Below are 27,382 nucleotides of genomic sequence, written 5' to 3'. Positions count from 1 at the left end.
TGTATGAAATAGAATGATCATATAGGCTCAGTCATAGCTAAGGCAAGTGGCAAACTTCAATCCATGTGTCGGGTACTGAGAAAATGAAGGTGAATTACAAAGGAGACCACTTGCAAATCGCATTTATGTCCCATGTTGAAATATTACTCAGTGTTGGACGCACACCACTAATGGGAGCCGTTGAACATTTACAGTGGGTAGTGGCATGTGCAATCACAAAGCTATTTGACTCTCGGGATAGCATCATGGAGACAATCAAAAAGTTGAACTGGCAAACACTTGAAGATAGATGCAGATTATCTCCTAAAAAGCCTACTTAGAAAGTTTCATGAACCAGCATTAAGTAATGAATCAAAGACTAGACTTAAAAAAACCATGTGTCACTCCTGTAGTGTTTGCAAAGACAAAATTAGACTCATTACAGCATCCACTGAAGTGTTCATGCAATCATTGTTCCTGCACTCCATACATGAATAGAATGGGACTAAGCTCTAATAACTGATACAACAGGAAATCCCTGTGCTGTGCACTTTTCAGTTGTTTGCAGTGTGTGGGTATAGGTGGAGATGAAAAATATTATGCATTTGTAATCCACATCACACAATTAGAATGAAACACTAGAGGAATGTTGCTGTAATGCAACAATATATTAGATTTTCATCCAGTTATGCACACCATATTGCATTTGATTATGTTGTGAGTTAGCTACCAGTCAGTGTGCCAAGTACTGATTTTTTCATTTTACTATATGTTTTATAGTTGCCAAGAAGAAGTAACAGTTTCTCATTTGAAAACTGTATTAATGGTGAGGAGAACAGTGGTCTAGCCATAGGCACCTCTAATATCTCTATCCAATAGTGATTTTAGACAGATGATGAAGCACTAGCCATTATATTAGTGTGCACATAACAAGACAGGTAGTGGTGCAATGGACAGTGTACCGTGACTTTTCAGCTAATAGCATCATTCTGCCAAATCTGACTAGGTTGCGCTTATTCAACATTTATTTTCACATTACTTTAGGGAAGGTACTTAGTCTGCGTAGTGTTCATCACGAGTAGCAAGAGCCAAGCGTGACTGGGGCTATGGCGAAATATTCTCTGTGTCTCTGAGCAGATTGCATCACGCAACTGCCTTTTCACTTGCAGACCACTCTAGTTTTGTTCAGCCCTCTTGGGCTGAAAATGAAACTAGTTTTAGAAGTTGTGTAACACCTCCTAGAAACATTTTAATTGTATTGATAATTTCCAATCTTTTTCCATGTAACCTGTGCACTAGGTTACACCCCTAAAGAAATTCTTGATCCAGTCACATATCTAATAGGATACTGTGACAGCAGAATTATGTCAAAAACCTAAATAGCAAACCAGACCATGCAGCCAACTGATCACTGTGTTCTAAAGCCTTTTAAGTCCTCTGAGTTTAGAGAGATTTTACAGATTATGGAAGCAAACCTATATCATAAGTGTATAATTGTGTAGCCTAATGAAAATTATAAAGAATAGTGCCTTTTGCTTTCATTTGATCAGTTGGTTTACATCTCACTATCCGATCACTTGGTTCACATCTCATTACTCGAATTATTTGATTAAGATGAAACAGAGATGGTGTCTCTGCTGGCTGATGATGATGATGAGGAGGAAGAGGAGGAGGAGGAGGTCCCATACTTCGAGGAGCGTAGTGGGACGATGCGGGAGACCCGCACCGCCGACTAGGCAAGGTCCTAGCAGAGGTGGTTCTCTGCTGGATACTCAGTATAAAATTTGACAGAAAATCCATGAAATCTGATTACTTTCCTAGTTGTTGAAGATAATGTCCATTGAAACAACTAGTATTTCTCTCTTTTTCTCCCCCTGCCTCACTCTATCTCCTGTGTCCCCAATGGTAAACAAAAAATAAAAATACTGCTATGATGTAGGGTGACTTTTACAGTAAAGATTTTATCCGTGCCTCACTTTTTGCTTCAATATCATTTTCAAAATCGTGACACAATCAGCTTTCTGCTTGGAATCTGAATCCCAGCATCTGTATTTCATCTGTTGATGGTCTGGGAAATTGAAAACTGGCAAATGGCTCAGAAAACTGTATTTTTTATTTATTTTTTTCCTTTTTGTCTAGAATCCTATGAACTTAAATTTTGCTAGCAAACATGTTTGAATATCCAATTCATTGTGACTTGTTCTAAAGTGCCTCATAGTGTCTCCAAATTTTCCTCTCACTACATATTTCTCACATTGTTAGCAAATATTGTGCACTATCTTTCTCTTTATTTTGGCATATTGGCAAGGTTCCCAGGACAAGCAGCCACACTTCCTGATTTTCTGATGAAAATAGTATGGCTTGCAGCTTCAATAATTTAATGTGTTACATAATACCCTTGTGCTTTATAAATCTATGTTTGAGATGTATGAAGAAGAATATCTCGATACCTTGTCAATGGTAAACCCTGGATTGCATCTTTTTGGTGTTGGCTCCTATCATGTTTGTAATCGCGGAGAGGGGGGGGGGGGTTGGCATCACTTCACCTGTAGTAGAGTCAGCGAAAGAAGGTCCCTGACAGCTGGCAGCCCTGTTGCAACCTTTCAACTGCAAAGTGCAAACAGCTGCAGGCAGTAACGATAGTCTTAGCCAACCCCACTGCAACTGTCAGGGATCTTCTTTCATTGACTGTACTATAGAGAGATCCATCATGTCATTGTTGTGGGACTCACTTTCTGTCTCCTCTACTAAGACCTGGCCACTTGGACCCTGCTGGTAGCTACTCTACTGCAAGCACATCTCTTAGTTCTGTTGTAGTGCACGTACCTCCCACCCACCACTGAAGGGTTGGTGTCAGAAGATTAAGCTGAATTGTTTACCCTTGAAGATATTTGTGCATGATGAGAGACCTAATTGGTGCTTTTGTGTTCTTATCTTTTAGGACAAAATTATCAGGTGGTACAACTATGTAAATGCATACGGAAGCAATGAGGATTTTACCTCTGCAGAACTGTGAAGCTGTAGTATTGAAAGATGTTCTGCTTATATAAATAAGATATACATATCTAAAGAGAGCATTGATGCATTTCCAAAGTAACACATCTGCTTGCACTCAACAAGCTGAATTGTCTTTCAGTTGATTTGCAGTCCCATTTACAACTTGGTATAGCCATTGCAGGCATTCTCTCTGTTGCTGGTAGTAAGTGGTACTTTAAAAACCAGGGAGAGAGAGACCAACTTCACATTATGCTTGTTCAGAATCCTCTTAATCTAGGCGGTGTCTCGTCCAGCACTCTGTAGGAATGCCAGGCCCTTGTTGTTGTATTCCGTCTTTACCTTTTCCTCCTACTCGTCTGTACTGAGTGTGTATTTTGTTCACACTTGTATGTTGTGGTTCTTGCAGAAAGTTTCATGTGGATGTTATAGATATGAGGGTAAGCTCTCTTTGTCACAGGGAGCTCAAGCTCTGTGAATAAACGTGTGCCAGATGCTGACAATTCCACTGTTTAGGTAAAGGTCCACGTGTGTGTACTTGTGGTGTATACAGTACTCAAGTGTACCATCTGATTTCTTCATTAAATGACCAAGAAATATAGGCAGGCATTTTCCTCTACTTCCATGCTGAACTTGCTGCTTACACTGTTGTGCCACAGTCATCAAACTGTTTTGCTCAAGAGCCAATACTGATGTTGTGGAATGGCTGCTCGAGCCACATATGTACCACTCGTATTATTGATTGGTAACCTACGCAAGTTAGTATGTTATGTGCGCTCAATAGACTAGTCATAGTAAGGCCGTGACAAGTTCACCACTGGTGACAGATTGTTAAATCAGCACTATTCAGAACACTCCATGTGGACTGTTCCCTGTTTCAAATTGCTCCCACCCTCAGTGATCCCAAAGTTGTGACACTGTAATTGCATGATGAAGTGTTGTTGTGTTGCCTGTGTGTACAGATGATTAATTGATGAATAACAGTATTGTACGTATACTTAAATGTATTATGCAATAAAAGACATAGTCACAAACATTTACTAAACATTTTAAATGTCATTTTTCTACACATCATTGCATTGCATTACGAGAGCCGTTGTTGAAGGTCATTTTCATTGTTACAAATATGTACCACATTTGAAGATGACTGTCTCTGTAATGAGTATTAACGAATCCCTGTTACCTTTTGTGTCAAAATGTATATGGTAGAAGCTGATCGGTACGAGTTGCACATGCATTTGAGTTGTCAGCACTGGAAGATAAACAAGAAAACAATCCCTCATGTCAATCCTCCAATCTTGCCGTGGCCGCACTACTTACCCAGTGACTCCGAGGTAAGCGGTCAACTTCACTTAGCTCTGAGCCCAGTTCACTGATGTCAATTAAAATGAACACATCTAAGAATATTACTATCTCTGTAAGTAATTTTGTTTGTTACCGAGCAGAAAAACAACACACTTAGGAAGCTTTTAATTTTTGTTGACTTTTTGGATTCAGCTATTAGTCACTAGAAGCATATTATTGTAAAATTCAACTGAGAATTGCTGACAGCTTGGATACTTGATTTGGGCTGCATGTGGCCCATGAGCTGCAGTTTGATGACCACTGCTGCAACAGGTTTCCTTCCTTCCAGACTGGGCTGAGTGACACTCTGCTCTCTGTTAGCAAGCCTGCTCCAGCAGTGGTGTATGGAAATTCTTGAGGCACTATCTACACAAATGTTTCCCTTTTTATTTTATTTTATTTATTATTTTTTTCTGTTGTGTGGTAACAACATTGCCTTGGGACCTTGTTCTTCAGACAACAGTGCAGGCAGGAAATTGTGTAGGCAGGCATGCAGTTCTCAAGGTCATTTGAAGAGAAAGCATATTGGTCAAGTGCTCCAAGATTTGAATCCTTTAGGAAACACATGAAATTCATATGTAACACTAATGGCTGCTATGTTGACAGCATCTCCACAATTGTTCAAACACTGCAGATATTTCTTCATGAAGAATGGCAAACTTTCTTTCAGCTACTCATATTTGAACTCGCAGAATTCACCACACACTGATCAAGCAGCCTTGATCAAATCATTATGAATCTTTTGCTCTGCAGAGCAGTGATGGCTGTTACAAAACTTTCTGATAGATGAAAAGTTTGTTACAGGCTGGAAGGTATAATCCTGACTATTTCGTGCCTTGGACAGTAATCTTATCGACTATAGTGTGGAGTCAGATTCTTAGTTTTGCCTGGATAAAACTATCAGTAATTGTTTGTCTGCAATGGGTTATGTTCTAGTCTCTATTCAAAGTCCAACACACAGGTTTAAATTATTAGTAACTTTCACAATTACACACACTCCACTGTGGAGGTAGAAACTGCTGCTAGAACAATTCCCAGGCTGTGGCTAAACTATTTCACCACCATATCCTTTCGCCGAACAGTAAACAGCGGAATGCCTGTGGAGATTGGAATGTAGGAAAGAAGTATTGACAGAATTGAAGCAGTGAACACAGGTAACAAATCAAGCATGGGCAGATTGTTTGGAAATAGTACCGCTCAAGAAAGACAGTGGTTGTACAGTCATTTCCCTTCCCCAATCTAGCTTGTGCCCTGTCACAACTGACATCATTCTTTGTGTGGGACGTTAAATACTAATCTTCCTTCCTTCCTTCCTTCCTTCCAAGAAAGGTTAGGGCCTACACTCAAGTCATAGTTCGATACATCATTGTAATGTATCAGGAAGTTTAACATGCACCATATTAAATGATGTTAATTATGTTGTCTTCGTCTTTTTTTTTTTTAACCTCTCAGTGATGCTAAAAAATGTGTTCATATGTTTGGAGTCACTGGGACAAGAGAAACGTATACTATGACAAGGTGAAAAATTCCCAGCACTATGCATATATTGCATTGATATGAAATAGTATTCTTTTTAATTTTTTAATTTATTTTTTATTATTTTTGCACATTTTGCATTTTGGATTTATTCTTGTGGCTTTTGAAAATAAGTGTGTTGCATGTATTTTATTTACATGGGTAGTCTACAATGTTATGTCATCTTAAAGTTCTTTGACTTTGAAGTTGAAAAACATCCCAAATCTATAGCCATGGACCTAAATGCTGAGAAAGTGTACAATACGAGGTTTGTTCAAAAAGTTCTGGAACATCCGTAATTTCATGCTATGTTGGAGTGAAATATGGGTGCATCCTTGCACACGCCTGTGTTTAATATGTAACTGCGGGAAATTTCATTGTTGTATGTCTGTTAATTAGTGTTCAGTACTGTATTGAGTAGAACGTTGTGTCGCACAGTTTGCGAAAATTTGAGGTAGCTGAGTTAGAGGAGCAACGCTTCTGCAATAAATTTTGCATGAAACTCAAGAAAAGCTCAGAGACACATCAAATGACGCAAGAAGTCTACATTGATGAGTGCTTAAGCTGTACTCAGTGTTACAAATGGTTCATACGGTTTCTAAATGGTCAGACGGAAGTTGAAGATGACACTTGTTCAGGAAACCTTTTGACGTCTACTGACAACACTCATGTCACAAAAATAATTTGACATTTTAGTTGGATCATGAAATCCTGACACAGCATCTTGGAATATATCGTGTTGCCGCCAAGTTGGTCCCACGACTTATGAATCAAGACCAGGAAGACCTTTCCCTTGCGATCTGTGAAGTGCTTCTTGATCACATAAATGACAATTAGATGTTCTTTAAGAGAATCATAACTGGTCATGAGACATGGGTTTACAGTTATGATATTGAGACGTTTAAAGGACAAAAATTTGTAACAATAGACGAGATAAAAGAAAATGCACAGACAGTGCTTCGCACGATCCAACAAAAGGTGTACCAAGGCTGCTTCTGGAAGTGTAAACGGCATTGGGGGCATTGTATCAATTGTAGAGGGGAGTATTTTGAAGGAGACCATGCACAGTAAGTAAAAGGCAAGCATAGAAAATTTTTGTGGACAAGTCCTGGAATTTTTTGAGCAGACTTCATGTAATATTCAATGTCACTAAAGTAGTATAAAATAGGTGATGCAACAGGCACATCAGAAGAATGCATACATTACATTTTACTTGAAGAATAGTCTGTGGGAGAGTACTGTGCAAGATGTGTGTCATATTTGTTACATGCTGACCAAAACTAAATGCAAAAATGGATTTGTTACTTCAGTTGAGTCATGAGTTCACCACTCCATGTCAGAAACAGAACAACCATCAATACTATAGCTAGAAGCATGTACACCCTACACAACAGCAACAAAAAAAATTCCTTTTCATACATGCAGAAAGGTTACAGTCAGTGTTAACTAGTGTGCAAGAAGGATTCTTCATGTTGAGTAGAGAGCAAAACAGTAACTAGTGATTATTACAGAAGCCAAGATTACAAGAGAACAAAAATCCACTGCCACAGCGGGGGTTCATGTACATCAGAATGCTTTGCCAATAAGGAAACTGAAGAACTAGAGCAAAGAGAATTTTTTTCCAAGTATCTAACATTATTAAGAAAGTTAGTGAGAGCAGTTGAACATGCCTTAATTTTTAATGTGCCTTAATTTTCAATGTGTCCAACTTTTTTCTCACACAGTCCACACTCCAGTTACATAAAATGCTTGCTCCAGGTGTGCTATTTCAGAAAATTCTTTCTCAGTTCTCTGCTAATATTTGCTGTAAGTAGATCTAATTTGTTAAATGTAGTTTTCTTTATCTGTCCCCATCTACTGATATGTTCCTTGCTCTGGCTGTATTATCTAACGTCGGTTTCTGTTCAACAGATTTCTTTCATTTCCAACATTAGCTCTTCATTTTTGGTGTTTAACATGTTGCTATTTTCCTACTATTCTTCATTACTTTCCTTTATTTATGCCAAACCCATGTTCCTCTTATAAAAATTTTGCTTGCTGTCTTTATTTCTTCTCCAATGTGCAAGTTATGCAACAATCAGTAAGTTATGTTCCTACTTTACACCTTTTGTAATAAAAGTTAGCCAGTATATATTTTTATTCTTCCCACTTATCTTTTGCTTTATCTTGGTTTTTCTGAGAACTTTGAAAATCTTATTTCATCTTCCAATGTAAAACACATTCTCTGGGTCCCATTTGCATTATGGACATTGGGATGTTAGACAAAGTATTCTGAAGAGTCGTTCACTTTCACCTATAGCTTACTTACTTCAGGTTGTTCAAAGATATTGGGCACCAGATCAAGTAATGTCTTGGTTCCAGATCTTTCATTATTTAATCACATCTGCTAGCATCTCAAGGATCCTCTGTGTATTTGAATATGTCGTTATTTAGTGCTCTGTAAGACTCTTGTTGCATAAATGTATTACCTTTTCCTTTCACATTAACTTACCTCCTCTTGATCATTCCGTATAATACATCTTCAGTACTGTACATATTTAAGATTTTCTCCTTCCATCCATCCATCCATCCATCCACACTTAACAGTGTACTCTGATTTGCCCTTTATAAGTTTACTGCATTAGTTTTTATTTTTTACATCTTTATTTATGACATTAAAGCTTGCCTTATACATCAAGAATTTTTATTTATTTACACTTCTGTTTGTTTAATTTCTAACTGATCAACATCATTCCCTTCCCACCTCATCATCTTTGTTTGTGTATTTTCTTCTTTTATCAATAAGTTGAATAATTTTCTGAATAGCCATATATTTTCCTCATCTGCATTTGCTGTAGGAATGGTGACATCTGTAGTTTTTTGTTCCTTCCTTGTTATATTTTGTTCCTTACCTGCTGAATTAATTTCAGTGCTGACATATTGCTGATTGACCACTGACTTAACAAAATTTTCATTTCAACTAACTCTTGCTGTTAGTTGTAACGTATTCAACCTGTCTGTTCCTAATGTTTCCAGTGGTTGTTAAACCATTCAGTGATATTATTATCGCATGTGTTAACTGGGTCCAAAGTTTTTATGGTTTGTCCTTTTCACTTCGCAAGTTCCTGCTAAGTTTAGGTTCAGTCGATTTGACCAAGTGAGGGGGTACAACAGTTAATGCATGCCACACGTATTTGAGATGGGCAGTCTTGTGTCCCCATTCCACCATCCATAGTTAGAATTTATCAAATTTGCTTAATGCATTTCATAATATTTCTGAAAGCCACGAGAGAAGCATAGACCTACAAAAGAACTAAGTAAAAAACTTAAGTCGATTTAAAAAATAGAGCTGTTCAACAAATATAAATGTAAGTTGGAGTCTGTAGGTTTGTGCTGAAACAGTGTGGGTGGATTTCAGTTGCTTGGATAGCTCAGTTGGTAGAACATTTACCCCCAAAAGATGAAAGTCCCCAATTTGGTGCCCAGTCCAGCATACAGTGTTAATCATACGGAAAGTTTCAAATCAGTGTAGACTCCACTGCATAATAGAAATTCATTCTGGAATTAATGAGAGCATACCTATACCTCAGCAATAGAATGATGACAGTGACATTGTGTAAAGTGAGATACACTAAATAAAATGCCAGAGGGAGAAAACCCCTAAACTTACAACATTTTGTTTCCCTTCTTTCTTCTCTTCCTTTTGCAAATGTTTTTGTCTAATGAACAATTCTTCTAATAATACACCTAAACACAATATATCGAAAATTACAGTTGCAGTCATAGCTCACAATGACAATAGGTAGCATTTATAAAAGCAGCAACTTGGAAAATAATCTATGAAAGTTGACATATGAGATAAATTGTTACCCTTTCATTTTCTTTCTGGTCATGTCCTGTTTTCAACATTTGGTGTGTGTGATTTTCCCACACAAACAAATAAAACTGCTGAGGAAAATGAAATCCTTCCAGCTGATGGTGTGCCAGGAAATAGAAATTATTGACCACTAATTTCAGTGATTTATTTCTTCACAGTAGAAACAAACGTATACTTGCTAACAAACAAGCAGAACAAAAACTTTAATTTCGGAAACACAGTTCTTAAGGAGATAACAAAAGACATTATTTTGCTGAAAACAGTAATTCTTCAGGTGGTGACAGTGATTTTAACAGGACGATAAAAATCTTGTATTGACCATAGCACCAATCTTGTGTTATCTTTGCAATCAGGCAGTAAAACATTTTTGAAAGTTACCAATATGGTAAGATATCAAAATATGTGACATAAGTGGCCATACCTTTTGATTTAATTGACATAGAAGCTTAAATTTTTTACACTGCAAAGGGACTGTAGATCTCATTGTGTGACATAAATTTCAGCTTGATACATATACCTGTTTCTGACAAAAAGGGGTCTTTACAGACAGACACAAAGATTGATTGATGGATAACAAATTACCCTTCTTTTGTGATATAATTACAAATTAGCAATTTTCAGATTTTTTTTCCTTTGCCTTTGCTTGTACTATGAAACCTTGCTTCTTGCAAAATTTCGTGATTCTAGGTCAACAGAAAGTACCCAGTAGGTTTTGACATGTGAGCTTGCGGGTATCAAAATATGTGACATAAATGGCTGTATCTTTTGACTGCGTTGATGTAGAAGCTTAGATATTTTACACGGCCAAGGGACCATAGGCCTTAATTTTCAACTAGGTCCATCTACACGTTCATGAGAAAAGGTTTCGTGACAGACAGATAACAAAGTAATCCTTAAGGTTTCCGTTTTTACCAGTAATGAACTGTAAAAATGGATACAAGAAAATCGCCTCTCATCAGAGATTTATTCCATTGTTTCTGATCCTTCAAATTTTTGGAATAAGTGGCTTACAGTGCGATATTGCCTCATTTTCCACAGTACTGCTTGTTAAGTGCCTCTCACACAAATGAAGTACTAACAAAGGTAAATAACAAAAACTATCACGCTAGTATATGCTGTGACCTTTCGAAGGCCTTGATAGTGTGGCTCAGAAAATTCTGCTTGAGAAATTAAAAATGTTATTGCATTGCTTTTGTGTGAATAGAGTCTTACCGTCAGCAGAAAATAGGGCGTAATGTTGACAAACTGCACCCCCAGGAATAAAACTGAACTCGGAATGATGTAACAGATAACATTGAATGACTCGGAGTTCAGTGTTTGATCATCTTCTATTCCGAACATACATAAATGACCTTCGAGTGACACTTGAAGAACATACTAATAAATGATTAGTCATAGTCCAAATGGTAATGTAACTGGCCACACAACTTACTTAGAGCAAGCAGTGTTGGTTCACTCCCAAAAGAAATCCCATTATTATCCCATTTCGAAGAAGAAAAAAAATTACCTGTTGGTGCCAGAAGTAGAGATTAATAGTCATTGCAGTGCAATTAAAATTATTTGTTAGTTACTAAATGCCATTACAGTATTGACATAGCACTTGTCTACTGCTCATCTGTTAAAGTCCATTTCAATTGAGAGCATTCTCCTGGCAGTAATCATAAGATTGCTCACTGGAATGGAGTATCATATTATGTATGTACAGTGAATTTCTCTAATATTATAGTTGAACTGACATTTTGTTTTGGCTTGGTGGTTAATTCACACATGATTATGTTGACAGCTCTGATCAGAGCTATAAATTAGACCTTTCCGTCTTGCTTATGTTCTATAGTGAGGTTCTTTAATCTGGCATGTAAATCTTTAGTGGCCAAAGTTCTCACATGTGTGTAACCGATGTTTGCTAAATATCAGTGCAGTCATGCAGACATTAAGCTAATAGTAGTGGATAAAATTCAAGCATTTAATATAACTGAGGAATGGCAACCTCGTTATCCGAATAAGCATCTGTTGTGTAGCAGTTTAATCATAGTTAATTATTCAGGCAGTTTCGAAGCTGTACTCTCTGTACGTTTACGTAGATTTATTCCAAATTCCCGAGTGTTAGCACAGTGAGATTTAGAGAACACAATGTTATCAGTGAATCATTAAAAATAAGCTAGTTTTAAGCCAAAATTGCTTTAAGTTGTTGAACATTATTGTTTTGATCATCTTTGTGTTTATTCATTTGAAGTATATTATTTCCTTTATTTTGCGTTCTCTGCACTTTCTCTATCATTTTAGAAGCAATGATGTTATTGGTAGACCTTTTCCAATTTATGTAGTTTCAGACAAAGTGAAGAAGATTTGCAAACAGGGATGTACAAAATATTAGAACATGTTAAAGCACACGAGGATGCGTGGCCTTTTCTCGATGCAGTGGACGAAAAATATGCACCGCGATATTATTCTATTATTACAAGGCCCATGGATCTTCAAAAAATGGAAGAGAAGCTTGATGATGGAGAGTATCTCTCCTTTGCTGAATTTAAGGCTGACTTTCAACTGATTGTGGACAATTGTCGACAGTACAATGGTACTGACAATGGTTAGTACTATTTCCAGAAGATTTTCAGTTTATCTTTTGCTATTGCTGAAGTTTTATTAGCTGAAGAAATGCATTGCATATTTCCTCCATATTTAATTTATGATAGCAGCCTGATTTTATTTTATTTTGTCACCTTAATCAGCATAAATGCCTAAACGTTAAACCATAGCAGGTAACCCATTAATCTGATATTGTGATCTCATAAAATGTATGTACATTTGCTAGCAAATGCTTTACACAACTGACATTCTTGCAAATGTAATTTATTTGTGAATGTGTTTGATGTTGTTAGGTTGTAACAACGTCATTATATATGTTAAAATTTGTATTCAAGTTTATTGGGAACATTTTAAATACAAAGTGGAGAGAAAAAAAAAGCAAGATAGGGGATGTTGAATCCAGCCATATTTTCCAAATAACTGCAATTGGAAATGTACCATTATGGAGCTACAGCCATAAAAAGACAGTCAGTCAGAGACAAGGGCATAAATTCACTTAATAAAAAAATTTCTTCTTGCTCATTTGGAAAATTTTGTTTGATTCAATATTCCAAACCCTGCTTTGACCTTCTTATCAAGTTGTATTTCTCAACTTTGCATGGTACAGAATCACCTTGAGAAAGAGAAATACTTCAGACACTGTTATCTGTGTGGTTATGTGTGTAAGAATGTGTAAATGTGTTCTTAAATTAGAGAAAGAGGAATGTTACAAAGCTGGTGATATGCTCAGAACTGTTCCATATGTGTATGTGCAACATACACTGGTGTCCAAAATTAAAGCAACAAACAGAAATTTTGCAGGGTTGCATTTATTTTGCGTGTGTAAACAGATGACAGGAAAGTAGAAACAATGTCAGGAATACAGAACATAAACAACTGCAATGTGCATAACGGTAGACAGAAATGTTCTTTGTTTTTTCTAACTTAACTCATTTGTAGACATACTGTGACAACTGGTTAATGTGCTCAGTATGGGGTGTGACCATCTGTGACAGCAATATAAGCCTGTCAACCACGGAGCATGCTGTGAATGATGTCATCAATCTCATATTGTGATGCCCTTTGAAAGTCTTGGAGAGGGATTGGTGGATGCTGACGTGATGCAAACCATCTCCCTAGTGCATCCCAGACATGCTCTATGAGATTCAAATAGGGAGAGCGAGCAGGCCACACCATGCGTACAGTATCTTCCATTTCCGAGAAAATAACAACCTTCTGTGCTCTATGAGGTCAATCATTAGCTTTCGTCAATATGAATCTGGTCCCACAGCACCTTGCAACAACCACACATTAAGTCGTAAGATCTAGTTACAATAACTGATGGAAGTTAAACCTGGCTGATTCACGCTTACAATTTGATGCAGAGGTTTTAGACTAGTCAACATGATCCCTGCCCACACCATTAGGGTTTCTCGTCAGTATCGGTCTTTTTCCACAAAGTTTGGGTCCCAAAACAGTGTTCCATGCTCCCTCCAGATTGCGAATCCATTGAGAATCGCTATCCAGATTAAATTGGGACTCATCTGTGAAAAGAATATTAGCCCACTGTTCGACCATTCAGCTGGAATGTTGACGGCTCCACTCTAGATGTTCCTTTCTATAAAGACATGACAGAGATACACATACAGCATATCTCCGACAATGAAGGCCTCTCTGCCAAATCCTTCTGTACACTGTTTGCCTTGATACACACATCCAGTCGATGCTGCAAGGTCAGATGCCAGCTGCCATGCAGTACCAAGGTGATACTGTCCTGCCCTGACAACCCAATAACGGCCTTCTCTTTCTGATGTCACATTTGCTCAGCCCTGTGCTGGTCTTCGGGATACAGTTTCAGTCCCTCTAAACTGTTGCCACATCTGAGAAACAACAGAATGATTCACTTTAAGCCATTGGGCCACATCACTTTGTGACTGTCCTGCTTCCATTCTTCCCATGCCCCTCTAACACAGTGTGTCTGGTAGGGGTCGACTGTGTGCCATTGTAAACAGTGAATGTGGATGAGGGACTTTCCGGCAAACACTACCCCTTTTGACAGATGCCCTGATGTCATCGTAGGCATGGTTGTCCATTGACCAGAAAGCCATCTTGTATGCAGAACACAATCGTACAGATATCTGTTGACAGTTTGTATGATTATATAATTAATTAGACACAGGACAGAGAAATAGCGGTTTGTTTGCTTTAATTTTGAACACTGATATATTAATCAGCCACAGATGAGTTTTTTATATCTCTATTTTTGTTTATTGTTACCATCCAGGAATATTTATTGTTATACCGTATATACTCGAATAATCCACGCACCCCAATTTTGAGGAAGAGGGAAAAAAATATTTTTTGCTTTAATTTGTTTTATTTGCAAAAAAATTGTTCCAACGTTGTGATGTGTTCAAAAGTATGTATAATAACTACTGGTTTGAAGCAAAGCTGCTGTACAGGTTGATACATCGTTAAAATGCAACCGATTCAGCGGCGTGCAGCTGGCCAGCCAGCAGGCGGGCGGCCGGGGAACATTATCACCGCCAGCCGGGACTATATGCGTACCTACAATAGCAAAAAAAAAAGTGAATTATCTTGTTTAAGAATTTGTTAATACGGTATTTGCAATAAAATATTTCAGTCAATACAGGTACGTTTCCTCTCTTACCACTCTATTCATCATTTTCGTCGTCATCACTAGCGGGAGAATCATTGTCGTCTTCACCATCTTCCCATAGAGCATCGTCCTCTGTTCCATCCAGTGAATTTGTGATTCCACATTTTTTGAAGGATTTTTCCACCAGTGGTTGAGGAATGGAGTCCCATGCACTTTTCACCCATTCACAAATCTGGGACAAATTCGACAGTTTGAGTTTTCCACTAGGTGTGAACTTACGGTTTTCGTCAGCCATCCATTGCGTATATCGCTGTTTAAATGCAGCTTTGAATGGACGATTTATACACACATCTAGTGGTTGTAGGTTGGATGTTAGGCCTCCAGGGATAATGACCAAGTCAATTTTCCCTTTTTGCAATTTGCCTCGCACTTCCTTAGTTGTATGTCCGCGGAAGCTGTCCAGGACCAACATGTTGCGTAAATTCATAAACGCACCAGGATGACGTTGCCAAACATGTGTCACCCAGTCAGTTATAAGTTCATTGTGCATCCACCCTTTCGGATTCGCTCTCACAAATACCGGTATGCCTTTTACTGATATTTTCGGAATAGTTTTCCTTTTAAATATCACGTAAGGTGGTAGCTTTCGTCCATTGGCAGTTACACACATCACTGTACATCTTTGTTTCTCACTGCCGCCAGTTCGTATCATGATGCTGGATTCTCCTTTCCTGTTCACTGTGTTGTCGAGCGGCATCTCAAAATAGACTGGCGTTTGATCCGCTTTACCAATTTGCGATAATATGTAGGACTGTTTACGGCGCAGATTTATCACATAACAATGAAAATCCACTATTTTTTCCTCGTAATCGCCTGGAAGCCGGTAAGCGATAGTAGTTTTCCTCCGGAATCCTAAACCATTTCGGTTGAAAGATCTTGATAGCCAGCCCCGGCTAGCTATGAAACTGGTAATGCCTAGTTCTTTGGCTAAAGACAATGCTTTAAGTTGGCACATTTCACTCGTCACTGCGCATCCGTATTGTCGCTTCTGATCTACGTAATCGCAGAACCTTTTCTCGAGGTCTGGATGCTTCGCTTTTTGGCCGCGAAGTGCCCGGCAATTACTATTAGTTTCTTGAAGCTGCGTTTTATTTTTTCGCCAGTCGCAAATACAACTCTCACTCACGTCGTACTTTCTTCCTGCTGCACGGTTTCCAATATTCTCGGCTACTTCAATGATTTTCACTTTTTCTTTAGCAGTGTACTAGCGATAACGAGAACTAGTAGCCATAATTAACAAGTTTGAAGACGTAAATAGTTCACTCCTAACGTGCTACTGATGCGTCACAGACTGAGGTCGCAACAATGCAATAGTATAATGGGATGTATTGTTGGAGGCGGAGCAGTACCAACAATGTTTCGAATAATCCGCGCACGCCAGTTTTTCATCCTAAAATTCGGGAAAAAACATGTGCGGATTATTCGAGTATATACGGTAAATGTTGTAACTTTTATGCCAAATTCCAGTGCCGAGTTAGACGATATTGTGAGACAGTTCGTTTTTCTTCTTAATTTTGAACAATCTTTGGTGACATTGACACCTAAGAAAGGTGGTGCAGTGGTTGAGACACTGTACACATGTTGTGGAAGGCAACTTTATAAATAAGAATTTTGGCAGTTTGCTGGAACTTAAGTAATTTTTGGTTTATAAGAGAATAAATTGTAACAGTCTAAATCACATTCTTTGTTTCCAGTCAAATTGACTTGGAAGGTCACTGATGATAAAACCGATCTTCTGCTCCTCTTCCAATCGAATATCCTGGAATAGTACTATTCAGATAACTTCTGATGTGATTGTCAATGTAAGATGAATCGTGTGAATCACTTTGAAGCTTGGGAAATAGCCAGTTTTCTAGTGTATCTACACAAAAGATTTCTGGGTCAGTGTTTTTAATGAATAAGAATGGTCCATAACTTTGTTTACAAATGGTACAGAAGACATTAACCTTCAACAAGTCTCTTTCACGTTAAATAACTACATTAGTATTTTCACTCACCCAAAATCTGATCATATAGTGATTAAATGTAACATAAAGATAAAAACTGGATTCCTCCAAAAATGTTAATCTTCCATAAAAATTGTCCTTTGCCATGTCCTTTAGAAATTGCAGTGCAAATCATATCTTTTCTTATGGTCATCTGGATGCTGTGGTTGCAATAACTGCAGTTTGTTGTACAGCTTGTGATACAGGCAGTATTTCAGAACTTGCCATATCGTAGGTTGACTAGTTTTAAAGTTACTACATTGTTGTAGTGTGGATGTCAAAGAGCTTCTTTTGTAAGTTGCCTCAGAACACTTGACATTTTCATCTTATGTACATGGAAGGCCCTTTTTTTTATGTTTGCAGACACAACTGTCTTCTACAAATTTTCAATGCTACTAGTAAATTCTCTTATCATGAGGTGGATCTTTATGGAATTGTTGAAAAAATGCACATTGTTCAAGAACAATGTGCTCTGATTTTGCTAATTGCAGCCCACAAAAGATTGTTGATTTTGCTAATTGCAGCCCACAAAAGATTGTTCCTGTGGTGTCGCCTTTTTGCTACAAACGAGCGACAGCACCATTATGGCTTTGAATTCAACTTCTGTGCGGACTGTTCAAAACATTCAGATTTTCTCTGTCAAAGAGTGTTGGAGTTGTGTTTCTACCTCTTGTGGTTTGTGAGAGGTACATTTTTCAAATCTGCTCCTCCTTTTTGAATAATTCTGCATTGTATTTGATCCTGGATATTCACTCCATATGCAGTTGAAATTTGCATATTATACTGAAGTAAATTTTGCTGGGAATTTACTTGTGTTTATTGGTAAGGGTAATGTGGTACCATTATAATATTCATTTTATGGTTGTTAATTTTTATTGCACATTATTTGCTTCAGAATATACTGAAATGGTGGGGAATCTTCAAGAAGCATTTCAAATGGCAGCTGAACGTTACTTGGAATCTGATCCATCATCTGATGAAGACGCATCAGTTGAGCTACCAAAAAGGCAAAGTCACAGTAGTACATCTGGGCATGGTAATGTGCAAGGCAGTAAGAAGAAAGGAAAGACAGATAAAAACCAGGAATTGGAGGACAAGATGGAGAGTGATGAAAGGTATGAATTGTTCCCTTTATTGTTAAATATGGTTGAACCACTTTACTTCTATAATCATATTTTGTATGTTCCAGGTCACTAACACCGTCAAGTATTTTATCTGAAGCTTCAGGTGAAAGTGAAAAGGAGCCGGAGGTGTGTAGTAATAGATTTGAAAACACAGAGTCAGTACATGAAGATGGCTCTGAAAGTGCCAGCTTAAAAAATGAGAGTGAGAGTGAGAATCAGTATCCGAGGAGCACAAATGGAAACAAAAGAAATAAGAAGACAGGTGTAATTAAGAATGCAGCAGCTATTGAAGCGTTGGAACTAGCAACAGAGCAGACACTCAAGGTAACAACTTTATTCAGTTGTTTTCAAATATGTTGTTTTTTACTTTGTTTAGATATTTTCAGTTACTTTTCAGCTGTCCCTCTCAATCATTCCATCCCTTTTCAGACAGTACAAAGTACATGTTCTCTCCATTTTTGTTTGTATTGGATTACCTTTTTTGTTATTGATTGGATTCCTAATTCTTCCCTTATAGCTTCATTTCTAATTTTGTCTGCTCTAGTGCAGCCATTAACAGATTTTAGAACTTTCGTTTATGATGCTTCGAAGTGCCATAAATCTCTCTTTCTCAGCATCTAACTTGCTGCCCTGTTTAATAAACAAGCAATTACCATGATTTTATAAAATTTTAGTTGTCTATTTCTTTGTTTTACCCTTAAGTAGTGGTTATATTGTGCCACCAGTGTCAGTTCCAATACAGGTGTTCATGTATAGCCCCTTTGCAACATGGATCAGATGTGCTGGAATTCCTCTTTTCATAATTGCCCATGCCTTATCTGTGAATTCTGTCAAATGCTTTTTCATAATCCACAGATGCTAGGCGAGTTTGCAGATTAAATTCTTGTCTCTCTGTAAATTCTATGTTTCAGTGCAACAACATTATCTGTGCTTAATCTCCCCTTTCGGAAAGCTCTTTGTTCCTTTGCTATTTTCGATTCCTCTGGTATCCCATATTTTACCCAGCAAATGTTAAACATATGTAGAATTCTTAATTCTGTGGTAATTCCTCAGTGTTTAATCAATTTGGCACTTATTCCATCTGGGGTGATTTTTGCTGTTTTATTTTTAAGAAAATTGCCTTCAGTTCTGTCAGTTCAGTGTAGGCCGTTCATTGCAGTTGTTCTCTTTTATCTGCTTCTTTGATTTCTGGATTGTACAATAGTTCTCCATAATAATCCAGTCAGACAGTTGTATTACATATAGATTTACAGTATCTCTACCTTCTTTGTTCAAATATTTCGTTAATTTGTATGCTATTTCATGTCTCCTATCATATTAGTCTCTGCTTACAAACACATCCCACAATGTACTATGTGATGATCTTACTATTGCTTTTGCTTAATTTGTTTTTCTGATGGTATTGCTCTTTAGCTTCTAATGATTCCTTCTGTAAGTACTCATTATGTGCTTTTTGTGTATTTGTTATGACTTTTTGTATCTCTTTGTTCCATATTTTTAAACCTCTTATCCAATTGGACCAATGTATTTCACCTAGCACTTCACTTGCTATCTGTTTTATAGCATTTTTAATATTAGACCATCTTTGTTTGTGTCTTCAGTAGTTGGTATTTCATTCAGTAGTTGCGTCAGTATGTTCTGGCACAGTTTTTTTATGCTATGTTCTTGCGACAGAGGTATCTTAAATCTTTTGTTTAAATTTTCCTCATCTTTGATTTTATTTTTTATTACCTTTCCCATCTTGTCCATAGATGGAATTTTGATTTTGCAAGGCAGCAGTCCATATTTATGTTGTTATGTCTATATACTTGAGTGTCTGTTATCATTGGAGCGAACTTTTGATTATTATATAAGTGTTAGTGACCAGTAACCTTGTGCAGATACATGTAAATTAGCATATGCCTTTCTTCTTTAAGAAGGCACTTATCTTCAATTCATTAAATGTTATGAATTCCCTTGGTTTTGCTCCATTTTGATTTACAGTCATCTTCCTCATTAGTACCTGTTAAATTAGGAACTGGTACTTTTTGAAATCTCGTCTTTAAGTCTCCTATTAAAGTTACTTGGTTGTTATAATTTGCTTTATTTAGACATGTCTGAAGTTCTTCATAGTAAATGTCGTGTTTCTTTTTCTTCCCTTCCTCAGGTGCACAAGTTCCTGTTAGATGTCCCCTGTCGGATTTTAATCTTACTGCTAAGAGGCTTTCATTTACTAAACTTATTTTATACCTCCATTTCTTGTCTATTAAAACTGCTATTCCACAATGTGATCTTGGTGTTTGAGTCACTTCATTGTAAAGCATGATATAGTCTTTTGGCTCTTTTGTGCCTTTGTTTCTGTGATCACACCAATATTTATTGTATGCTCTTGGAGAATTCTGTTTAGTTCACTTTCATTTGATCCTAGTCCCTGTGCATATCATTTGGCGACATTTAGTACACCCATTAAACCTTTTTTGACGTCCGTGTTCATACCTAGTAGTTTTGTCTGATACTTGATGTGAGACATTGTAGTGTGTACCTTTGTACATATATGGGTTACCAGCCCATATCAAAACCCCACCCAGGTAGGGCAGGTAATTCCCCCTCCCCCCTCTAGCCTTTGATGAGTCAATGCTTAACTGCTAGGCAGCAGTGTTTTTAGGTTCCTTTGAAGATTTATCTTCTGCCAGTTAAGTCATTCCAGAGAACTCTTCTTCCGTCCTAACTGCTGTTGGGTTCTTCACCATTAGATACAGAAGAGGAAACAAAAACAGCCCTCGTGCCTTGAACCTTATACCGTTGGGGCTGAAAAAATAAAAATGAGAGTTGGCCAAGGGAGACTGATAAAAATGAAAACAGAAGAATCTTAATAATTAAGATAATCCCAGTTACTTCACATTAATTGTCAGATTTTTCTGTGAGTGTGTGTAATTAAAGATGTTAGTTCCACTTTCTTCTGCCATTGTTACCACTGTAATGACTCTTATGGAGCACTTCAATGTTTTTGCATATGTTTAATGTGTCAGCTCATTTTGGGCTCAGTGGGACAAAGAGAGGCATATAATGATTTCTGATTTAAAGAAAAATTTGACAAGGTGTGTGCTAGTTGATCATTGTTTAGTCAGATTTAAGTATGAAAGTCTTATCAAACTGAATGAACCAAAAAAATAGTGAAGTGAGTGTTGCATTAAATCTGTGTGTTTTGTTGTCTTTCATTACTAAACACTATATAAATTCACCTAATTTGCAAGATTGTTATATGAATATAGTATATTTGTTTGACACTTAATCAGCCGTGGACAAGTAATATTAATAATAATAATAATAATAATCATGAAAAGGCAACATATTTGGATATTGGTGTTATGATGTGTAACAATGACAAATTTAACAGATATTATCTTGATTTCAGAATGATACTTCAGATAACAACATCAGTTTTTACACTGTCAGTAACCATAGAATAAAAAATCATCCGTGGTAATATATTATTTTTTGTGTGTGATGTTGGAGTGCCCAATGTCAACTTGGAAACAAATGTTACTGGAAAGTAGTTGATAGAATAACAAGAACAACATGCTGAATTAATTTTAAAAAGGAGTGGTGGTTTATACATTTTGTGGGTTTAGTTTTTGAATTTTTTTCTTAAATTAGGATAAATTCTCATGTCAATGAAGTAGCTTTCCAATGTAATTGGATGGATAAAAAAAGTACTAAACAAGCAGTGGCAGGAGAACACACATATAAAAAAAAAGGGTTTACATAGGCAAGCTTTCAGAGCCAGTGGCGCCTTCTTCCAGCAGAAGGGTTGAAGGTGAAGCAAGGTGGTGTGAAGGAAAATTACTGGAGAGATTTAGGAAAAGGGGTAGAGTTTGGGAAAGTCTCCCGTGATACGGGGTTCTGGCTGACTTTCCAGAGCTCTGCCACTTTTCCTAAACCTCTCCAGTCCTTTTCCTACACACCTCCTTTCTTCTCCTTCAATCCTTCTGCTGGAAGGAGGAGCCACCGGCTGCAAAAGGTTGCATATGTAAAACCATGTAAAACCTTTTTTTAATACACGTGTTTTCCTGCCGCCGCTTTGTGGGTAGATTTTTTAATCCATCCAACTACATTATATTGTCAAAAATTGATTAAGTTGTAGCATTCATTTATTTTCACGGAAATATTGCCCTAAGTGATAATCCACACTGAGTCTTTTATGCTACTACAACTTTTCAGATTCAAAAGGATTTATAATGCAAACATCTCTCCCTGTGAAAGTATTTAATGTCATGCAGCAGATGTTTTTCCTTTTATTTAACAGAAAATGTAATCTGACTCAATACAATGTTTATTTGTAAGCTCACATAACATTACTGAACAGCTTTTTAGATAAAACACACAAATTATGTCATGACCAAATAATCTCAAAAAGCATTTTGTAATGCATTTGAGATGGTATGGTTGTGATTATGGGGTACATTGGCAGCTTTACCACATTTTTGCTTTGGCAGAGGTACAGCGTTCCTATGGATGAGTAGAAGATATCATAGAAAAAGAATGATGGTTACCTGATTTTGATATAGAAACTGTGAAGAAAGTGTGTCAGGAGTATACTGTGTGGATAACAGCTTGATCAAAACTGAACAATATTGAACTGGATGATATTGGCCAGTTAAATTATTACATGAGAAGTTAGAAACTAAAGCAAATGAGACAGAAGCTCAAACAAGTCGACTGGAATAAAGCATTTCTAATGAAGGTGTCAGAAGCTTGAACATAGTAGGGAAGTTAGAAAATCTGAAAAGGTAAATGCAGAGGCTCAGTCTAGATATAGTAGGGGTGTGTGAAATGAAATGGAAAGAAGACAAGGATTTCTGGTTACATGAGTGTAGGGTAATATCAACAGCAGGAGAAAATGGTATAACAGGAGTAGGATTCATTATTAATTGGAAGGTAGGATAGAGAATGTGTTATTGTGAACAGTTCAGTGATAGGCTTGTTCTTATCAGAGTCGACAGCAGGAATAACACGGTGTTTGGTACTGTTGAAGAGGAATGGATATCTCTAAAAAGGGCAATCGCGTAAGTTGGAAAGGAAAACATCGGTACAAAGAAGGTAACTGCGAAGAAACCATGGGTAATGAAAGAAATACTTCAGATGATCGACAAAAAAAGGAAGTACAAAAATGTTCCAGGAAATTCAAGAATACAGAAACACAAGTTGCTGAGGAATGAAATTTCTAGGAAGTACAGGGAAACAAAGATGAAATGGCTGCATGAAAAATGTGAAGAAATCATAAAAGAAATGATTGTTGAAAGGACTGACTCAGCATGCAGGAAAGTCAAAATAACCCTCAGTGAAATTAAAAGCAAGGGTGGTAATATTAAGAGTGCAACAGGAATTCCACTGTTAAATGCAGAGGAGAGAGTGGATAGGTGGAAAGAGTACATTGAAGGCCTCTGAGGGGGAATATTTGTCTGATGTGATAGACGAAGAAACAGGAGTCAATTTAGAAGAGATCAGGGATCCAGAATTAGAACCAGAATTTAAGGGAGCTTTGGAGGACTTAAGACCACACAAGGCAGATGAGATAGATAACATTCCATAGAATTTCTAAAATCATTGTGGAAAGTGGCAAAAAAAATGACTATTGAGGTTGGTTTGCGCACGCGCGCGCGTGCGCCTGTGTGTGTGTGTGTGTGTGTGTGTGTGTGTGTGTGTGTGTGTGTGTGTGTCTGGCAGCATACTATTTGAATTTTGGAAAAATATCATCCACACAATTCTCAAGACTGCAAGAGCTGACAAGTGGGAGAGCTACCTCACAATCAGCTTCATAGCTCATGTATCTCTAAGTTGCTGACAAGAATGATACATAGAAGAATGGAAAAGAAAATTGAGGATGCATTAAATGACGATCAGTTTGGCTTCCTTAAGGTAAGGGCAGCAGAGAGACAATTCTGATGTTACGGTTGATAATGGAAGCAAGACTAAAGAAAAATCAAGACACATTCGTAGGACTTGTCGACCTGGAAAAAGCATTCGACAATGTAAAATGGTACAAGGTGTTGAAATTCTGAGGAAAATAGGGTTAAGCTATAGGGTGAGATGGGTAATATACAATATGTACAAGAGCCAGGAGGGAATAATAAGAGTGGACAACCAACAATGAAATACTCGAATTAAAAAGGGTGTAAGACTGGGGTGTAGTCTTCCGCCCCACTGCTCAGTCTGTACATCGAAGAAGCAATGATAGAAATAAAAGGAAGTTTCAGCAGTAGGATTAAAATTCAAGGTGAAAGGATATCAATGATGCAATTCACTGATGATATTGCTATCATGAGTGGAAGTGAAGAAGAATTACATGATCTGCTGAATGGAATGAGCAGTCTAATGAGTGCAAAATATGGATTGAGAGTAAACTGGAGAAAGACAAGAGTAATGAGAAGTAGCAGAAATGAAAACAGCGAAGAACTTATCAGACTGGGTGGTCACAAAGTAGATGAAGTTAAGGAATTCTGCTGCATAGGCAGCAAAATAACCAATGACGAATGGAGCAAGGAGGACATCAAAAGCAGACTAGCATGGCAGAAAGGGCATTCATGGCCAAGAGAAGGCTACTAATATCAAACATAGGCCTTAATTTGAGGAAGAAATGTATGAGAATGTGCGTTTGGAGCACAGCATTGATTGTAGTGAAACATGGACTAGGGGAAAACCGGAATAGGAGCAAATCGAAGCATTCGAGATGTGCTACAGACATATGTTGAAAATGAGATGTACTGATAAAGGTAAGGAATGAGGTCGTACTGCGCAGAATCATAGAGGAAAGGAATACTTGGAAAAGACTGACAAGGAGAATGGGCAGGATGATAGGACATCCGTTAAAGAAATGAGGGAATGGCTTCCATGTTTCTGGAGGGAGCTGTAGAGGATGACAGAGATAGGAATACATCCAGCTGATAATTGAGGACGTAGATTGCAGGTGCTAATCTGAAATGAAGAGATTGGCAGAGGTGAAGAATTCCTGGCAGGCCGCATCAAATCAGTCAGAAGACTGATGACTCAAAAAAATGAAGACCTGATAGCATAATAAAGGGATTTAAGTTTGATTGAGTCAGATTAATCCAGAGAAGTAGGAGACAATTTGGATACCAACACACTTCCCAAAGGAAGGCTTGAAGTTCCCAAAAATGAAATGAAGATAGAATTGAAGGTCAAGAAAGTATTAATAGAACATAACTGAAAAGTGATCCTGAAGATATTAATTTTAACAAACTAAGGGTCGTACAAGAGAAACTTTAGTAGTGGGTTTAGTACGTACAAAGAGCAAAATCTTTTTCACTGTGTTATGTTTTGTAAAGTATTTCATGGGTTGGTACCAAATGGGCGGGGGAAAAAAGAAGAAGAAGAAGAAGAAGAAGAAGAAGAAGAGTTTCAACAAGATAGAATGCTCGAAGTTTTTAAGGTGCCACTGGAAGGAAATAAGCTGTAGATAAAATACCATCAAGAGCACCATAGAGAGAAAAATGTAAGCTGGAGGAAAGCATCTAAAAAGAACCTGTGGACAAAAATTAGGAATGATATAGATGCCACAGTTAAAGGAACTAATAAACCAGTCACTAAGTTATCTCTCTCTCTCTCTGTGTGTGTGTGTGTCTGTGTGTGTGTGTGTGTGTGTGTGTGTAGAGAGAGAGAGAGAGAGAGAGAGATAGAGAGAGAGTATTGGGATCCCATCGTTATAATCCGAGAGTAAGAAATTAAGAAACAATTAGCTACTGTGAAGAGCAGAAACACTTGACTAGAGCAAGAACTTGCTGGAAGCTAAAAAACCGGGTGTACCTCTCAAGGCATCTGTGCTGTATTCATGCTTCCTTGAATGTAGTGGGTGAACTGTGGCATATTCCTATTCAAAGTGATATCTTTTGTAATCATGGCAGTTTGTCCAAGGTATTTTCCAAGTGAAATTAGCAAAAACACAACATACCGTGCTGTTGCTAAGTGCAGCAACTCTGGGCGTAGAACTGAGGGTACTCTTTACCATTAATTTCCGAAAGACTTAGAACTTAATCATGAATGATTGTCTCATTGCAAACTAGAGGACAAGGTCAGTATTAAAAACACAAGGATATGTTCCAAACAATTTCATCTTCAGGATTACAGATGCGACATGCAAAATGGGTTGTTGGGTTTACCTGCAGAAAATTTGCTGAACTCAGATGCAGTTCCATCCCAAAAACTATGAAACTGGCACGGAAATAAACCTGTTGCTGCAAGCTCTAACAACATAGAAGACAACATAGCAGAAAGAGAACGTCGTAGTAACAACAGACCATGGAAGAGGGCTCTCAAAATGTTGGAAGTTTTGTCTACCGGGCAAACAAAACTGTGCAAGTCAGTTAACATAGGAATTCCTTCTGATCCCATCGTTATAATCAGAGCGCAAGAAATTAAGACATTAAGAAAGAATTGGCTACTGTGAAGAGCAGAAACGCTTAAATAGAGCAAAAACATGCAGAAAGTTAAAAAACCGGGTGTACCTCTCAAGGCATCTGTTCCTGCTAGTAAAAACATGGGAAGAGTAAGTAAGGAACTTAATATTACGGTATATTGTCTCAGGATTTCACCCAAGGACAAATTCAACACCTGGTGAAGGAAGGAAAAAAAGTGTAAAATGAAGTTCAGAAGACATTGCAAGTGCTCTTTTTTTTTACAGTGTTGTCTTCAAAAGTATATGCTTATCTAAGAAGAAAGGACTATTCTTTGCTCTCTCAATCAGTGCGCCAAAAATGGACAAAGCAGTTAAGTGCCAATCAGGCATTTGAAAGGTTCAAGTGGCTCTAAGCACTATGGAACTTAACATCTGATGTCATCAGTCCCCTAGACTTAGAACTACTTAAACCTAACTAACCTAAGGACATCACACACACCCATGCCTGAGGCAGGATTCGAACCTGCAACCGTAGCAGCAGCGCCGTTCCAGACTGAAGCACCTAGAACCGCTCGGCCACATTTGGAAGGAAGCACTACATTTACCTAAGGTTAGGTCACCATTTGAGGCTATGGGTTCGATGAAATGAACTTTTGACAGTGGTGCTGCCACAATTCATCTGATGATGTCATAGTTGGGACAATACAAAAATGTTGAAATATCCATGATAAGAAGTTTATTTTCAAAATGGAGCAGCCAATCTACACTATGTGATCAAAAGTATCCAGACACCTGGCTGAAAGTGACTTAGAAGTTTGTGGCGCCCTCCATCGGTAATACTGGAATTCAGTATGATGTTGGCCCACCCTTCACCTTGATGACTCTTGCAGGCATATGTTCAGTCTAGTGCTGGAAGGTTTCTTGGGGAATGGAAGCCCATTCTTCACG

At 37.6% G+C, this 27,382-nt stretch overlaps 1 protein-coding gene across 1 annotated transcript in view; it reads left to right on the top strand.

Moving 5' to 3' along the window:
• Window positions 1-27,382, top strand: part of LOC124796318 (mucin-12-like) — a 304,314-nt gene that overhangs the window by 230,698 nt on the left and 46,234 nt on the right. The window contains exons 9-11 of the mRNA XM_047260448.1: window positions 12,013-12,275; window positions 17,814-18,033; window positions 18,108-18,366. Of these exons, the coding sequence (XP_047116404.1) occupies window positions 12,013-12,275; window positions 17,814-18,033; window positions 18,108-18,366 (742 nt within the window). The remainder of the gene's footprint in view (window positions 1-12,012; window positions 12,276-17,813; window positions 18,034-18,107; window positions 18,367-27,382) is intronic.

The sequence above is a fragment of the Schistocerca piceifrons genome, chromosome 4 (genome assembly GCF_021461385.2).
Source record: "Schistocerca piceifrons isolate TAMUIC-IGC-003096 chromosome 4, iqSchPice1.1, whole genome shotgun sequence".
Classification (NCBI taxonomy): domain Eukaryota; kingdom Metazoa; phylum Arthropoda; class Insecta; order Orthoptera; family Acrididae; genus Schistocerca; species Schistocerca piceifrons.
The sequence above is the reverse complement of the archived record's forward strand: the minus strand, read 5'-3'. Positions and strand labels throughout refer to the sequence as shown.